Raw genomic sequence first — 17,941 nt, 5'->3', positions numbered from 1 at the left:
CACCGTGAACCAGGGAGCATTTTTTTTTTCAGAATCCAGTTTTTTATTCATAAGGCACCAGGGTAGAGCTGTCTCTTGCCACCCTGCCTGAATTTCCCTGAAAGGGTGGCATGCATGCTTCGCTCCTCTTTGCACAGCAAGAACAGGGGTCTGTCCTGAGAGTGCAGGAGATGAGGAAAGCCAATGTGTCGGCTGGGGCGGTGAGCCCCTTCAGGGAGGGTTTGCATAGCTGTCTCTGGCTGCAGAGGTGGATCGCACAGGGGTTAGTTTAAACAGTGCAATGAATAAGCAACAGTTTAGTTTAGAAACCTGAATCCTTAGGGGAAAAAAATTAATCTGAGGTAAAATGTTTAAAAATCATTTTTGACCTTAGCTTGTCCTGCTGACAGAGCACTGTCCTAAAGCTGCGGAGAGGCAGGGCCAGGTGTGGTCCCCTGTGGGAGCCAGGTGAGAATCCAGGGCTGTTAGTGTTTTGGGCTTCCGGAGGACCCCTAGTGGGAAAGAGAACAGGTTTCCGCTGCAAGCGCTAGGCTTCACCCTTCAGTAGCGGCTGCTGGGGGACCAGGACTCCATCTGTAAACGATGAAGGAGGAAGCCAGGTGGCAGTGGGGCTCCTGGGGGTGCCCTGGGGCAGCTGCCCGTCAGAGGGGTGTGTACTGGAGTTGTGAGCTGAACTGAAGAGTGGCTATGGAGACAGCACTCTCCACAGACCCTACACTCGGGTTGCATGGAACTCCTACCGATCCTCAAAGCTGTTCAGAGTTTTGTTGGCTCCGTTCATTAGTGTCCACGGGATGGAATACTCACTGCAAAGTATGTGAATCGATCTCAACAAACATTTACTGTCTAAGCAATGATGGCAACGTCTAGTGGAAACGAAACAGGTTGAAATAGTACAGAGCGCTGTTGCTATTGTTGTCAGGTGTCATCGGGTTGGTCCTGCCCCCTGGTCACCCTGTGCACGACAGAACAAAGTCCTGCTCAGCCCTGTGCCATCCTCACAATTGTTCCTGTGCTTGCGTCCATCGTTGCTGCCACTGTGTCCGTCCATCTCCCTGAGGGCGTCCTCTCGTTCACTGCCCCTCGACTTTACACCAAGCATGATGTCCTTCTCCAGACACGGGTCTTTCTCCTGGCAACCTGTCCAACGCATGTAAGATGAAGTCTCACCATCCTGGTCTCTAAGGAGCACCTCTGGCTGTACCTCTTCCAAGACAGACGTGTTTGTCCTGTGAGTGGTCCACGGTCCTTTCAGTTTTCTTCGCCAGCAGCACCACTCAGAAGCGCTCACTATTCTTCAGTCTTCTGTATTCGATACGCAGCTCTCACATGCAGATGAGGCCATTGAAAACACCATGACAATAGTAAGTATAAGTCGGGATAGTTTTAAAGATGAGCCCAAGGAGGTGGATGAATACTGGATTTGAAGAGGAGAATGCATGTTAATTTATAAACGATCAAGGGCTCATGAGGGAGGGGGAACGGGGAGGGAGGGGAAAAGTGAGGACCTGATGCTGGGGGTTTAAGTGGAGAGGAAATGTTTTGAGAATGATGAGGGCAATGAATGTACAAATGCGCTTTACACAATTGATGTGTGTATGGATTGTGATAAGAGTTGTATGAGCCCCTAATAAAATGATTTAAAAAAAAAAATTGCTGGTGTGGCCATTCATCTGAGGGACTTGGAAAAGAAAACTTCCAGTCGAGTAATGAGGGAAAAGCAGAACGAATGAAGAAACCAGCAAGCAGCAAGCCCAAAGATGGAGAGGTGAAACCCCTCCGAGAGGAGAAACAGAGGGCACACTAGCTGGCAGCAGTCCGGCCAATTCACCCGCCAGCATAACGGAGCAGGTAAGCTGACCAAAGTCTACAGCCCAAAGGCAAAGAGGGTAGGAATAGGGTTTCTACAATTCAGCTACATGCTGTCTCTAAGAGAGGCTTTAAGTACCAGGACACAATGAGAGTGAAAATCGGAGAATGGAAAAAAAACGTGTCTCAGCCCAATCTTTTTCACAGCGCGCAAGGTTCTGAGGACGGAGCAGACAAAAGCTTTGTGGGAGAGAATGTGCTGAGACCCTCCGACCCCCAGTCCTCTTGCTGTCGATTTGGAGGCCACCTATGCTGGTCTGGATCCAGTGCCATTGCTGAGAGAGCCAGCAAAGCATCTCAACAGGCACTCTCCCCGAGCAAGCCCCCAGGCCCGTCTGCAGGAGAGAGGATGGGGCCAAGGCTTAGGAAGGAGAAACAGAACTTCCTGCTGATGAAGGCATGCATGGCTCTTTGGGCGATGGATTCATACTCTGAACACGCCTATTGGCTAGTATCAGTTACGCTTTTAAAAAATGGCCAAACAGATGCCACTCCTTGCAAACAGATGATGATGGTTTTAAGCAATGTGGACACTAAGAAACCATTTCAGGAAGAACCAAAGGAGAGAGTCCAGGCGACAGCCGGGACTGACAGAGTCGATGGGGCAATCCGCTCTACTCACGCGGCTGATGGGTGTTCCAGTATGTGAACCGCACCGGCTCAGGCTTCTCCCCCGCGGCCTTCCAAGTGTATTCTCCCGTATCATTTTGGTCTTGAAGCGCGATCCAAAAATAACCGTCCTTCGTTTTTACCACACTGCCGATCAGACTGGTAATAAAAGCTTGTTCAAACCTTAAGAAGGGAAACAGGAAATGGTTGCATTAAGTTGCTGGCTAATAAAACATGTCATTAAAACATAATGAGGTGCGCAGAATGGCACCCCCGTAAGCATTTTTGTTAATTCTTTGAAGCATCCAACAGAAAAATGCTTGATGACCTTGCGCACTACCGATAAATGCTAACTGTCCATCGCGTGATTCCCAGAAACGCACGCGGGAGGGGAATTTGACAGATGGAGCTGAATTCTTTCAAGGAAGAGTCAGCAATTTCTCTCCTGAAGAACATGTGCTCTGTTTTGGGAATCAGGCCACAGGCACTACCAGAGGGTGAGGCTCGCGGGGGCGGCAGAGGGGAGAAGGAAGGGAGGCTATTGCTTTAAAAAAGAAATTAGTTGATCCTTAGTTGTTCAGAGGCAGTCAGCACATCAGCAGGCCACTCAACTTTCTGGTCCCGGGTCTAATGGGCAGAAGAGATAGCATTTGACACCTTTCTCCTAAATGAGGCCTCCCAGGGGCACCATCAGAGGAGGAAGGCCCACAGGCCAGTGAGGTTTGTGGTCAGAGTAGTGAGAGAGCCACAGGTTTCTGGGTTGACAGTTCAGACACGCTCACCGACGTCACACAGGGCAGGCCTGCCGCTCTCTTTTGGTGAAGATGCTACGGTCAAGCAGTCCTGTGGAGCAGCCGTACGCATCGCCGCGCCCTGTGGGTTTTACAGGAATGGAAACCCAGTGTGTTTCCTCAGGTGGTTTCGAACTACTGACCATGCAGATTGCAGCCCGACTCGTAACCACTACATCACCAGGGTTCCGGTGTTTTTGTTTTGGGGTGGTGGTGATGTTGAGTGGAATGTAGATGGACCCCTGGTCACACAGTGGGTTACGAGTTGGGCTACAATCCTCAAGGTCAGAAGTTTGAACCCACCACCTGCTCCTTGGGAAACACATGCAGCTTTCTGGGCCTGTAAAGATTTGCAGCCGGTGAGAGCCCCCACGGGCATGTCCACTCTGTCTTGGACGGTTGCTCTGGGCCGCGGCAGTGAGTTTGGGTTTTGTGTGTGTTTGTTGGCTCTGGAACGTAGCACTGACATTCGCTCACTCACCACACCTGCCTTGTGAGAAAGCAATGCCTCCCAAAGCAGTTTGTTCACCGGGTCTTCTGGGCTTATTTAAAAGAGGATGAATGTCCCTTCTGACAGCAGCTAAGTTTAAACTCCTAGCAATGAACCCGAGGAAGGATGCTTGGACTACGTTCCCCAAATGAATCTGTGTTCAATGATCAGGGCCAATGCCCCTGCCCCACACGGACACATCAAAGGCAAGAGCTTGAAGACGTGTATGTCGGGTTCCTTTTGACTCAATGAGTGCATATGATTTCTTAACTAGTACTGAGGTTGTAAAGTCAATTTGAAACTATCTGGAGGAATCTTTTTGTTGTTATCTTAAGGTTTGGAAGAAATAAATTCCCAACCATGATGACTCTGGGCCGAGCTGCAGAGACACCAGGGTAAGGCCTGAAGAAATTGCCCAGAGAATCTAAAAAGAAAGTCAGTGAGACTTTTCAATTCAATGTTGCTCCCCCCACCCCCTCCATATTAGCATGAAGACTTCATAAGGAAAGAAAAGCAATGGGATCAGTTAAGAAGACCGGTGCTTTAGAGGGAATAGGGGCCACAATCAAAGGGCAGGCGGGGTTTGAACCGCCTGTGAGGCTCCGCATTCCGTGGTCTGACGCCCGAGGCTCAGCTCTGCAGAGCCCCGGATTTCCACCCTCCTTACGGAGCCGAGCTGTCAGTCATGTAAGGAGCACACAGTTGAGAGGAGCCGTGTTCTTTTTCCCACCAGCTCCCACGGCGGCAACACCGGAGGTAAATACGCTCCAGGAAGAAGGCACGAGAGACTAAATGCTGCCTGGTGGCCGTTGCAAGCTTCCTTTGCTTCCCACTGGTTCCTGAGATTGTGACAGAGGACCGATTCTCCCCTCTCCCCTCGCACACTGAGAAGCACCATGGCTTCAAACAGTTGGTGAAAATCTCCTTTGTTTTTTATGCTATTTATCCACCAGCTTTTTGAAGCCTCTTCACAGACACAAGGAATAAACCTGGAAGGGCATGTTCAAAACTGCTAGCAGGGGTTACCTTTGGTGAGGAGTGAAGAGTTTGGGGGACGTGGTGGGAGAGAATGGTGATAAATGGCCACTTTCACTTTTCACGCTATATTCGTTTGGCTTGCTGGAATTTGTGCCATTGGAAATGGTGTGTGATTTTAAAGGGATTGACTAAAATGTGATTTTATAAAATCAGTTAACCGAAAATCTGTGGAGGGATAGTAGTTTCAGAGGCAGCGGGGCTGTCAAATTGCTTGAAAACAATGCACTTAAGCCTAGGAGAAAATGAGATATTGTAGTATTTCTCTGCTTTTGGAGGTGAGGGTGGCAAAATTCAAACAATTAAACGCCATCTGGGCCATTTGTCCCAAATATGCCATGACCAACTGATTCAAGATGTAGGCAGACATGCATTTGAACAATTATCCATGGAACCCTGGGAATTCAAAGTTTGCATTCATGTTTTGTCTGGGAAAAAATGGTACCAGGTCTAAAAAAAAATGTTATACTAGAGAACAAGGAAGTAGACATCTGTGATTCAGAAATATGGGTCTGGTTTTCCTGCCCTTCTATTCCACAAAGTGTTAAAATTCTAGACCAAGAAGTGGTCACCTGATAACAAAGGAATCACTGCACCTTTACGCAAATCCGGCATGCACCATAACATTTCACCAAGTGTGCACCCTCTCTGTGTTTTGGTTTCCTCTGTGTGCTATATGTGTACATAGGCAATCTCTGTGGACACACTCGACATGCGAAATACAGTAAGTGATTTGTAGCAGGTGGTCCTAGTTTTGCCCCTCAAACCTGCCATTCATTTGTGCAGAAGAGTGGAAAACCAATTAGCAACTACAGGCTTGGGCACCGGTGAGTGATAGCAGGACTTTAACTCAAACAGGAAATCAGCTGCGGAAGAAAACAATGACCCACATTGCTAGGGGGCCCTTGTGGGTCTGAGAAGACTTTCTATCTACTGCCAACCTTCTAAGACAAAAGCTGCTGCTGGACAACGTTGGACTGTCTGCTCTTATACCTTTCCTATCAAAGAGCCATGTAGGGTGTCCCTGGTTTCTCACTTGCTGAAGTCTGAATTAATAGGAAGCAGGAGCCGGGGACCCTACCTCTTCCCTCAACTCCTAATCCCTGTGGAGGAGTCACCGATGTGGATGTAGACATGCTTGCAGGATAGCGTGTGTGCATGCCTGGGTGGTAAAAATGGGTCACGTATTTGAATGCTAGCTGGCAGTCTGAATCTATAGAGGCATCGTGGAAGAAAGGCCTGCCTGGCAAGGTCCTCTTGAAGCAGCAGCCTCTGAAAACCACATGGAGCAGCACGGCTCGAGGAGGCGCACGGCTCTCAGGAACATGTGTGTGTTGCTGCCCGGGGGAGTCAACTAGCAAGCAGCTCACTAGCCGTTGGCACCATTCAGGGGCTCTTAGCTATTGAATACAGTTGATCAAAAAAGAAATTTAAAGTAGTCACAATGTGCTCTTCTACACAGTTTGGGGAAAAGAGAATGTGGTTTCATGAAACCACATGAAACACTGTCTATCATTTGTATGCTTTCACGGAAAGGTCTTAGAAGATGCATGAAGCATGTTAGCTCTAACAGGTTGCTGCCTCACCGTGGGTCACTTTGCCCCCATGGACTGCCAACAATGCTCCATTGGGTCTATCCATTTATTGTGTCATCAGTCAGCCGTCTCCCCATGTTTCCTGGGTCTGTGCTCGCTCTCCACACTGTTCGATTATAAGTGGCAATAAACAATTCCAACATACCTTCTTTTTCTCTTTCGCACATCATATCTACATTTAGGATGGTGCGTCTCATAAAAGCAGGCATTTGCCAATTTGCCAATAAACTCTGGACTCTTACTTTTTGTGTGATCAGAGAACATAGGAAGAGTGGGTATTGGGTATGGGAATGGCATTCAATTAATATTAACCGCCCCCTCCTGCTCCCCCGAAATAATAGGACATGAAAAACAGGTGAAACAATTAGGCTTATGTTCTTTAGGGAAAAACATAATTAAATTACAGTGAACAATGAAACACAGTTTCATTGCTCAGGCTCTTCAATATAGTCACAACTGAGTGCTCTTGGAAGCCTTTTGGGTGAGTTACAAGGTGGAAGAAAGAAAGGCTTACTTTAGTCTGATACTTGTCCCCAGTATGAATCAGGCAGAACTCAAAACAAGGCTGAAAGAAGCAAAAACTCATCTTGTCATTCTGATCAATTCTGACTGTTAGCAACCTTACAGGACTAGGGAAAACTGCTCCTTGGGGTGTCTGAGTGTAAAAATCTTTATGGGAGCAGAAAGCCTTATCTTTCTCCCATGGATCAGTTGGTGGGTTTGAACCACTGGCTTAATAGTTAGCAACCCAGTGCTTAACCTACTAGTGTCCCACCAGATTGTCTTTGAAATACTGCAAAGGTAGTGGTATGTCCTGGAGGAAGGGTCTCCCAGACCTAAAACGCTCCCCAGGCATTTTTTTCAATCAAATGCTGTTGATCTATCCCTCCATTCCTCTGTATGTGCCAGGGCACACAGAAGCACGTGTATGCGTGTACATACATACACATGTGGCATTCCTGGGCCCTGTCTGGAAAATCAAAGGGAAGGAAGGCCAGAGTGTACAAGCCAGAAGGGAATATGGGTGACTCTGAAAGGTGACTGCCTGTCTGGTCTCCTCTGAAGGCCAGAGAAAGCACACAGAACTTCCTTACCCTACAGGTTACATTCATCCGTGAAGGGTCTTAGATAAAACCACGGCAAGTTGGCCAAGGCAACGAGGCAAGTGGCTTGCTTTGCAGCTACCGTTTCCCATGAGGGCACGGAAAAGTCCTGTCCTGCTTCTGCTTTCTGTGTGGGGGGTCCCTCCCAGCTCTCTCAGTCTGCCTGGCATAACAATGACACTGCAGTCACATCTGGGGCTGGTTTTCCCACCCCATTAGACCTCGCTAGGAGCCCTGGTTGTGTAGTGGTTACATGATGGGCTGTGATCTGCATGGTCAGCAGTTCGAAACCACCAGCTGCTCCTCGGCGAGAGACCAGACTTTCTGGAACAGGTAGTCTCAGAAACCCACAGGGGGGTTTGCTATGAGCCAGGACTGACTCAATGACGTGAGTTTGATTACCCATCTCTGGCACACTGAGTTGGAGAAGGTGTGTAAAAGGGTACCAGGAAGACACCTGTGCACAGAGAGGTCTAAATCGAAATAAAAATAGACTCAAGAAGCAATGACGAAGCACCTGGACCCCTCCGCATCTTAGTTACACATCCCTTAGAAAATAAATGACCAGAAACCCCAACAAATAAAAACCTTGTACACATCACGTTAAAAAACCACCTAGTTAATTATTCATTGAAGCATTTATTTTTCTTGACAAAGTGGTATAAGAGAAAAATCTAAATACAAGAGAATGCATAGCAGTGTTAGAAAATGACCACATCTCTGTGGAATGTAAATCTAATCTGAAATTCCATTATTCGTTCCACAAAAAGATCAATTTAGGAAGGCCCTTGTAGGATTTGGGTTTAACTCAATAAATAATTTAACACTCTCATGTAAGACAAGCTTTTGATTCTGGCGAGTTACTGGCTGTTGCTGGCTTTTATCAATCGCAGAGCCCCCTGTCGGAGCACAGTCACGGTGGGTCAGGAGGCGATCTTACCTGTTGGCAATGGTCAGGAGGGCAGGAGGGCAGTAATACCCACTGGACGCGTGGTCAAAACTTCGGAGGACTGTGTCAACTTTGTAACAGAATCCACCGTGGCGCTCCCACCCCTTACAAAAGGGAAAAGCGAATTAAGAATTTGAAGTAGGAAACACCTCTTTGTGTATGCACGCCCATTCACCACTTGCATAACCTTCTTCTCCACCACACTCAAACTCTTTGAATGTCGTCTTGATAGCTTTGGACCACGCTCCTCACGGCGGCAGAGTCGATTCTGACTCCTGTCACCGGCTGTGGGTTTCTGAGGCTATAGGAGCAGAAAGCCTCATCTTTCTTCCGTGGAGCAATTGGTGCATTTGAACTAGTGACCTTGTAGTTAGCTAACCAACACGTAACCCACTATGTCACCAGGGCTCCTTTTTAATCTTTATTTTATCTGCTTATATCCTAGCTAGTCCCTTTTCATTCATTTAACTAGTTATCTTACAACCTATTAGATGCAAATAAAACACACACACACACACACACACACACTCTTCAGACTTAGGGAATTTCACATAAATGGTCCCCACAGATGACAGAAACTCAAGTGTTGGCTCTGCTGTCTGTGTGTCTGGGTTTGGATCCTGGGTCCCCCAGCTCTCCCACCTGCATGCCCTTACTCAACTTCTCTGCCTCTTTGTTTTCTCATCTCTAAAGTGGAGTACTAGTAGCTCCGGTGAGGTTGTATTGAGAATCAGAAAGAGACAATAGAGGCAGAAATCTTAGGATAGAGCCAGGGGCTCAGGAAGGAGAAAGATGTGGTAATTGGCTTCCATAAACTCCATGGGGTCAGTTCTTCTTTCTCCTATAGGTTGCTATGAGTTGGAATTGGGTTGACAGATAGCAATAGACTGTTTTTGAACTAGGCATTTGAGGCAACAAGGACATAGGGAAGTAGATTATACTGTATGTTTCTCACTATTCTTTCCTATTGATTACCTATGTTATCTCATGGATTGGTTGAGATTACCCAAAAACCTCTGTCCTCAAGTAGATGCCAATTCACAGAGACCTCATATAGGATTTCCAAGACGGTAATTTTTTACGGGCGCAGACAGCCTCCTCTTCATCCTGAGGAGCACCTGGTGGGTTTGAACCACCGACCTTGAGGTTAGCAGTCTCCCACCTAGTCCATGGTACTAGCAGAGAACCTTTTGTTGACATAAGGGACTTGGAGAACACCATAGAGTAGTGGCTCCACTGGGCCAGAAGTCCTCTTCTGGTGCAATCCTGGATGATGTTGGCTGGATTATAATGCTTCCAAACAAAGAACAGCCAAAAGATAAACTTAGTTATAAAGATGATTTGTAAATTAACTGGCTGGTCTTTCACAGGGGAAGCAGGCAGACTGGCACTCAGTCAAAAATTCAGACTCTGGAGCTCCACGGTCAGCCAGAAAGCTAGGAAAGGTGACTCTACTCCGTAAAAGCATTCAGATGCCAAATGCACTCATTTGTCACCCATATGGCAAATGAGATATCTTAGCTGGGAATTTCCCTCCCATATCTCAAAATCATCTCACTTTTATCTCGCTAGTCTTACTTATTCACCAGTTTTCAAATACCATGCCTTTTGTGGCAAGGCCAAGGGGTGGTGTTGGGGTTGCCAAACACCAGATCAGCAAGGGAAGGCTGCTCCCATAAAGAAAGCCCAGGAAAGAGCTCAACTCTGTCCTATTAGACCGTCACTGCCAGGGCATCCGTTCTGACTCAGAGGGGCCACACAGGACAGAGGAGAACTTCTTGTTTGGGTTTCTGAGGCTGTAAATCTTTATGGGAGCAGAAAACCTCCATTTTCTTGCTAGGAGTAGCGGGTGGATTGGAACTGCCAACCTTGCTGTTAGCACTTCAATTTGTAATCCACTATGCCACCAGGGTTCCTCCTTGATGGTTGTGTGTACCCTTGATGACATGTCAATAGTTGCCAGCTTTTGAGGAGGTATAAAAATTTATAGTGTTATATATAACTATAGCTCCAGTATAGTTATATATTCCTTGGAAAAGGTTGAAGTCATATAATCAATGAAAAAATACTGAAAACCCTTATTTTGGGAATCAGCTGCTTCAGTTAAAAAACTCAAAAGCCACATTCCCTGCCACTGAGTGGATACCAACTCCTAGTGACCCTCTAGGACAGGGTAGAACCACCCCTGTGGATTTTTGAGAGTCCAACTTTTTACAACAGGAGAAAGCCTCATCTTGCTCCTGTGGAGCAGCAGAGTGTTTTGAACTGCTGACCCACTGTACCACACATCATGAAATGAGGTCCGAGTCATAGGTGCTCCTTATTCAGACAGATTCTCCTGGTTTGATGTCACTCCTCGTCATTTCTACCTGCACCCTTATCAGTGAGAAGGAATCAACAGCTCAGACAGCCCCTCTGGGGACCCGTGGGAGTTGACACTGCTTTAGTCCGTGGCTGGGGAAGGGTGACAAATTGACCTTCCTAAGAAATATCTCCTTTACATTAGAGGTCTTAGGTCATAGACTGCTTAGCAATAACAATCAAACTAGCAAAGACTTACATAAGACTAAAAAATCGCTCTCTCACAATAACCAGAAAAGCTATGACTCTTTATCACAAAGCCTGTCCACTTAATGAAAGTGGGAAGAATCATTGAGAATATTGGTTAATATATTTTGTGTCCTGGGGTGGGGGTGGGGGAGAGAACCACATATATGGAGGATTTAACAGGATATCGTTGATTTCATTTCTTGAGCTGGGCTGTGTAAACATGCACAGTGTGTTTCTTTTAAAACAAAACAAAATCCCTCCAGATCCCTTATGCCTCAAACCTCAATAGTGGTTTGAATGGCAAAACAAAACAAAACACAGGAGGAAAAATAAAACTGAGAAGGACTTAGAGTCTTTAATGACAAACAAGTTCATCTCAAACAAAATAAATATAAAATAAAGGAAATGATGAGAAATATGATAAGGAGAATTCTGAACAAATGCCCATCTTGCCCAGTCCAAAAACTACGTCTCAGGGGTGGGGGGGACATGTTTTGTTTTGTTTTTCCCTCTGAAATGATTATGATACGACACTAATTTTGCATGTGCACACTGTTTAGAAAATCACACTGAAGCAAATGGCTAAAAGGTCAGAACAAATTAAAACTATCTTTACAGTTGGACATCTGCTGAAATTGCTGGACATTTACCACTAGAAGTCAAGTCTGACCTTAGAATCTCTAAATGCTGTTCTGACCGAAAACTAAAAACCAACCTCACTGCCAGCAAGGCAACGGCAGCTCACAGCGACCTGACGGGGCAGGGGAGAACTGCCTCGGCGGCTTTCCCAGACCGTCACTCTGTACAGCAGTGGAAAGCCCAATCTTTTCCCTTCAGAGTGGCTAGTGGTTTCAAACTGCTGGCCTTGAGGCTAGCAGCCCAATGCGTAACCACCACACCACCAGAGCGCCACAGATGGGAAAGACCACCAGTTCTGCTTCGCTGTGTAAAAAGTTAACTGCTCCTTTTACAAAACTAACACGTTATATTTCTTTGAGAGCTACCATAATACACATACACAATCGATTGAAATCTGCGACCAGACAGAGATTAGATAAGGCACCCTCTATAACAACCCCCAAATTGTAATCATTAGATATCTGATGGCTTGTCAGGCATGGAATGTGTATTGTCAAGTTACAGATAAATGAATACAATGTAGATTTTGGAGCAGAAATAATCGAATTACAAGGGAAAATATTGAACACAGAGTTGCATAAAAACCAAGTTTGGGAAAATTTTCAGATCCACAGAGTATTAAAAAAAATTCCTAATATTTACTACCAAATGTGTGTGTGTGAGAGAGAGAGAGAGAGAGAGAGAGAGAGAGAGGAAAAGTGTGTTGCTGAGGACATTGGGCAGGTCCAGAATTTTTGTTTCACTGCAGAATATTGGACATATTTTTGGAAATTTCAAATAGATGTTTTACCTTTGAAGTTTAAATGCAACATATGAAATCATGTTTTAATTAGGTGAAGTTCTTAAAAATTTAAAGAAATATTTTATTATCCCTTTCCCAGATAATAACTATATTGCAAAACATGAACTCCTCTCCATTGTGACGTAGACTCTTATTTGAATATGCACTTGGTGTAGAAGTTCACCTTCTGACTCAAAGGAACGCATGATTTTTCACTCTGACATCCCACTTCAAAATGATGAAAACCAGGTGCGAGACACAACATCATGTGACTGTCATTGTTTGTACAGATGCTATAACCAGATAATTTACATTCTTTTTAATTTCAAAAGAAAAGTAGTTTTAGGTCGAAATGGCTTGTAAGAAAATGATCCATAAAAGTAACTTCCCCGGCGCTGTAAATCGTCCAAATGCCTCTAGTTGCTGATGGCTGGTTTGTGACAAATAGCCCTCAGTCACGCAGAAACAACAAAACAGAAACAACAAAACGAGGCAGGCAGGAGAGATGAAAGGAAGGAGGGAGGGAGAGGAGAGAGAGGGAGGAGAGAAGAAGGGGTGGGAGATGAGGGAAGAGAAAAGGAGCAAGGAGCACTTGAAGTCGATGGTGGATAAGTGATTCTAGTTATGAAAAATTCCTGAAGGTAATACACTGCAAGGCTGAAAGCACTTACCTTCTGACAGCCGGATTCGGCGTCAGAAAGGACGCGGCCCGGTTTTTTACAGATGGAAAGGAGCATTTCTTCACAATCTTTCACTTTCCAGTGGCCCTCCTAGACGGGAAATGGTTGCAAGAGGAATGAGCACACTCCTTGATTGAGACCATGGGCTACGCCAATTATTCCGAGTAAGACCATGACGAACAATCAATCTTCCCCCAAGACAAAAACATGCGATGACCATGTGACCCAACAATACTCCTCGGTCTGTACCAAAGCAGAATTAAAACTCATGTCTACAGAGAAACTGTTTTCACAACTGCATTATTTAGAACCCACAGGTGAAACGAACCTAAATGCCCAACCAAGGATGGACGGACAAACACACAACTTAAAGAATGTGCACACAAGGGCTCTTTCTGAGCGATGACCAAGGACTGAAGTACGGACACACGCTACAACTTGGATGACCCTGGGAAACAGTACACAAAATGAAAGAAGCCAGACATCATTGAAAGGCCATATACTGCATGGCTCCTTTTGGATAGGATGTCCCCAGTAGGCAAATCCATAGAGACAGAACGATCTCCCTTGGTGGCTCCCAGAGCACAGGTGTGGAGGTGGGGAGTGACAACTTCATGGGTACCAGGTGTTCTCCTGGGAGCACAACAGTTTTGAAACTAGAGTGAAGTGGTGGTCACACATTGGAACGTACACACTGCCAGACATTTGAAAACTTTAAAATGGTTTATTATATGTTTGGTGAATTTCACCTTAATGAAAGAACAACAACAACTTCTGAAAGGGGTACTCTTTGAAGATCTTGCAATGCCATAAGGAAGGGCTGATCCTCTGTCTGGGAGGGAGGTCCTTTGCCAGGGCCAGAGGATGGGTAATGTCAAGGCACGCCAAGTCGGGTTAGGTGGGCCAGAGGGGAGGGGCAACTGGTGCTTCTGGGTTGTCTGCCACATGCTCAGTTTACTGCCAGGTGATTTTCATGTATTGTTTTTCAGTGTCCCTGTGAGGTCGGGTTGTTGTTGTCAGTTGCCCTCCAGTTGATTGCAGGGTGGAACTGTTCCATGGGATTTTTAAGGCACTGCCTCTTCAAAGTAGATCACCAGGCCTTTCTTCCAAGGTGGTCGAGGATGGGTTTGAACTGCCAACGTTTGGGCTAGTAGTTGAGTGCTGAAGTGTTTATGCTACCCAGAGACGTCTTCATTACTCTCATTTTAATGGGTAGGGTTAGTGCTTTGCACCAGGCGAAAGCATCATTAAAATTTGGAGCTGGGATGATACCAAATCAGCTTTATATTAAGCTACTCTCAAAACCCAGTATATATATGTATATATACACACACACATATACATATATATATATATATATTCCTTTCAAAGCTATGTTTTAAAATATTTTTACAAAACAGCCTTATCACCTTCAAAATACTCTCCATTACACTTAATATACTTGTCAAATCTGTGAATCCATTCTTAGAAACAATTTTCAACTCATCTGTTTGGATGGCTGACAGCACCTCCCTCATTTTTTTCTTCACCTCTTCTACTTCATCAAATCACTGTCCTTTCATGTCCCTCTTCATTTGAGGAAACAAAAAGAAGTCACACAGAATGAGGTCAGATGAGTAAGGTGTGTGGGGCAAGAGAGGCATGCTGTTTTTTTAACCCAAAACTGGCTCACTGAGATGGCTGCATGAGCAGGTGCATTTTCATGGTGGCAAAACCAGTTCCCCCATCTGCCACAAATCAGGCCTTTTTGGTCACACACTGTATCTTTTCAGAACCTCTATATAGAAAGCTTGATTAACAGTCTGACCTAGTGGTACAAACTCCAAATGCACTACAAGTTGACATTTTCATCCTTTCAGGAAGTTGATGGACATCCAGAATAAGGTTTGTCATCAATCGACATTTCACCTTTTTTGAAATGAGAAAACCATTTGTACACTTGAGTTTTTCCCATAGTGCTGTATTTGTAAGCTTTGTTGAACAACACAACAGTTTCTGTGGCATTTTTCCCAAGCACGAAACAAAATTTCACAGCCACACACTGTTCTTTTCACAAAAAAATTCACTGTGATCGGAGAGACCCTTCCCAGGCAATGCCACTGGGTGCACTAAGTCAGAGCAAGTTGGATGCTCCCATAGTGGGCAAAAATGTGTATTACAAAAGCTCTACCCAGCAGAGCTTCTTTCTGTTTGTTTTTTTTTGGGGGGGGTGGGCTTACCCCTTCATATGTATAACACACACCCATACACACACACACACACACACACACACACACACACAAAGATGGGCAGTGCAGTGATTCTTGATCTTTAGTGTGTATCCAAACCAGCTGGATTGATGACTAAACCACAGATGTCTACACCCCAGGATCAAAGTTTGTCCTTTCCTGGGTCTGTTGGGAACCAAGGATTTGCATTTCTTTCTTTCTTTTTTTTCCTCCCCGCCCCCCGCCCCCCCACCAGCCCTCAGTCGGATTTGCATTTCTAACAAGTGTGGAGGTGCTGTACGTCTTGCTGCTCTGCCAGCTACACACAGAACCTTGGACGAAGCCACATCCCCCTGACCAGTGAGAATATGGCCTCCTATCTTTAACCTCTGCTAAGTGCTAAATTGAATGCTTTGCTACTTATTTTTATAAACTTGGTGCTGGGGAAATGCCTGAAGCTGCCATGAATCACCCTAGATAGCATCCTCACAGCTGAAATTCATGTTCAACCCTCGATGTCCTTCTTCACCGCCGATTCTTCACACTCTACTTCATTTCCTCCTTCCATGAGAGGCAGACACCTTAATGTCTTCTGTTTCCACTGAAGGCTGCTTGCAAAGCCTTCATTAATAATGAGATACAGTCATGGTTAGCAGATGAAAATTTTATTCTCCTCAAGGATTTTTAATTTTAACAAATCGGAACCTTAGGCTAAAAGCACACAGTTGAAAGCAGAGTTGGTATCTCAGGCATTCCAGGTTTTAGGGGACTACAGAGCCCTCCTGTCATCCTTGATACGGGGCTGATGCTTTCCTGGGTCAGAGCAGCCCTGCATCCCTCCCCCATGGAGTCTCCCAGAAAACCACACAATTTATAGGACAGCTGGATGGATGGCTGGATGAATAAATAAATGTAGTTTCCTAGGCTCTCACATTCAAATGTCCTCATTAGTCAGGATTAGGGAGTTTGCTAATTATAATTACTATATTCTTATTGAGTTCTACTTCATGGAAATAAATGTGAATTTTTAAGCATTTTCTATTTAAGGTGTTACTGAGCTACCAAAAAACCCAGAAACATCAACAAAAGCACCACAACCCATCACACCATAAACAACGCCGTCTAGCACGCCCAGTACAATTGTGGGTTTCCAGTTTGCGAGGCACGGAAGGGAGGAGGCATGCAGATAAGAACTGACGTAAGGCTGTATGGGGAGGTCGGGGTGGGAGTGGGCGAGAAGGAGGGTGAGGGGATTTGGGGAGCAAACAGTGTATGTGGGAGTGGGGAGGGGGCACTCTCTAGAACTGAAGGTGATTACACAAGTCATTTGAAACAATGATTTGACAATGCGGGGGAGGGGTGTGTCCTAAACTGATTGTGGTAATGATTGTGTAACTCTTTTTTGATGTGACTGAACTATTGAATTATGTGATGTGTGGATTAAGTGCCAATAAAATGTTTTAAAAATACATGCCTTCTCAGTTATCCAATAAACAACTGTGCTAAATGAAGCCCTAATGTGGGTCAAGTAATCAAAGGATCCCTGGTGGTGCAGTGAGTCAGGTGTCGGGCTGATAACCACAAAGCGGGTGATTCAAACCCACAGCTGGAGGAAACCCTGGGGGTGGGGGTGGGGGGGGAGGATGCCACGAGTTGCCATCATCGACTCAATGGCAGTGCGCTCGGTGTGAACTGGTCAATGAAAACAGAGAATGGCCCTGGGAAATCAAGGTCATCGTAGTGATGTCAAAACCAATGAACATTAAGGAATCAAATAATAGCCATTCCCATTGCCATCCGGTCAATTCCAACTCACAGTGAACCTTAGACAGGGTTTCTGAGGCTGTCAAGGTAATATACTCAAACACATGGGATGTTCACTTATCCAGAGGAACAAACAGCCTCATTTTGCTCCCAGGGTGTGGCTCACGGATTTGAACCATTGATCTTTGGGTTACCAGTTCAGTGCTTACCTGGCAGTGCCACTAGGGCTCCTTAAAGTCCTGTAGTATAAACTGTTGTGCATGGATCCAAGATGGAGCTCCTGGGTCATACAAATGGTTAAGTGCTTGACTACTAACCAAAAGGTTGGTGGTTCACATTTATCCAGCGTGGCTTCCCGGGGGCGTGGGGAAGCCTGGTGATCAGACATTGACGACTCTATGGAGCACAGTTCTACCCTGAACACATGGGGCCACATGAGTCAGAATGACTCAAGACCAATTAGTTGACTCAATACAGACATCTGGAGAAGTCACTATTTCTCCCTTCTCAAATATGACTGACACACTCTACCTTCTAACTCAATTCACTGCCATCGAGTCGGTTCCAATTCATAGTGACCCTGTAGGAGAGGGTAGAATTGGCCTTGTGGATTTCTGAAGTTTTTTTGTTGTTTTTTTAACGGAAGCACAAAGCCTCATTTTTCTCCCACGGAGCAGATGATGGCTTTGAACTGCAGACTTTGCAATGAAAGCCCAACTTGTAATCACTGTGCCACCAGGACTCCCTCACACTGCCTTAGTTTTCAGCTTTGAAGCTACACATTACGTGCCAGCCAAAAACATAATACAATGAAATGTGCTATAAAAATGAGTGCTTTGAGACTCTTGAATGATTTGTGGACACACTTGGTCAAGTTAC

At 45.5% G+C, this 17,941-nt stretch overlaps 1 protein-coding gene across 1 annotated transcript in view; it reads right to left on the bottom strand.

Annotated features, from left to right (window-relative positions):
* Window positions 1–17,941, bottom strand: part of PLA2R1 (phospholipase A2 receptor 1) — a 102,612-nt gene that overhangs the window by 52,492 nt on the left and 32,179 nt on the right. Inside the window, exons 7-9 of the mRNA XM_045298107.1 lie at window positions 13,083–13,181; window positions 8,433–8,545; window positions 2,492–2,661 (exon numbers count right to left, since the gene is read on the bottom strand). Of these exons, the coding sequence (XP_045154042.1) occupies window positions 2,492–2,661; window positions 8,433–8,545; window positions 13,083–13,181 (382 nt within the window). The remainder of the gene's footprint in view (window positions 1–2,491; window positions 2,662–8,432; window positions 8,546–13,082; window positions 13,182–17,941) is intronic.

This window comes from Echinops telfairi, unplaced genomic scaffold, assembly GCF_000313985.2.
Source record: "Echinops telfairi isolate 266 unplaced genomic scaffold, ASM31398v2 ScPeMD7_4;HRSCAF=17, whole genome shotgun sequence".
NCBI classification, from domain to species: domain Eukaryota; kingdom Metazoa; phylum Chordata; class Mammalia; order Afrosoricida; family Tenrecidae; genus Echinops; species Echinops telfairi.
This window is presented reverse-complemented; position numbering and strand designations above follow the sequence as displayed.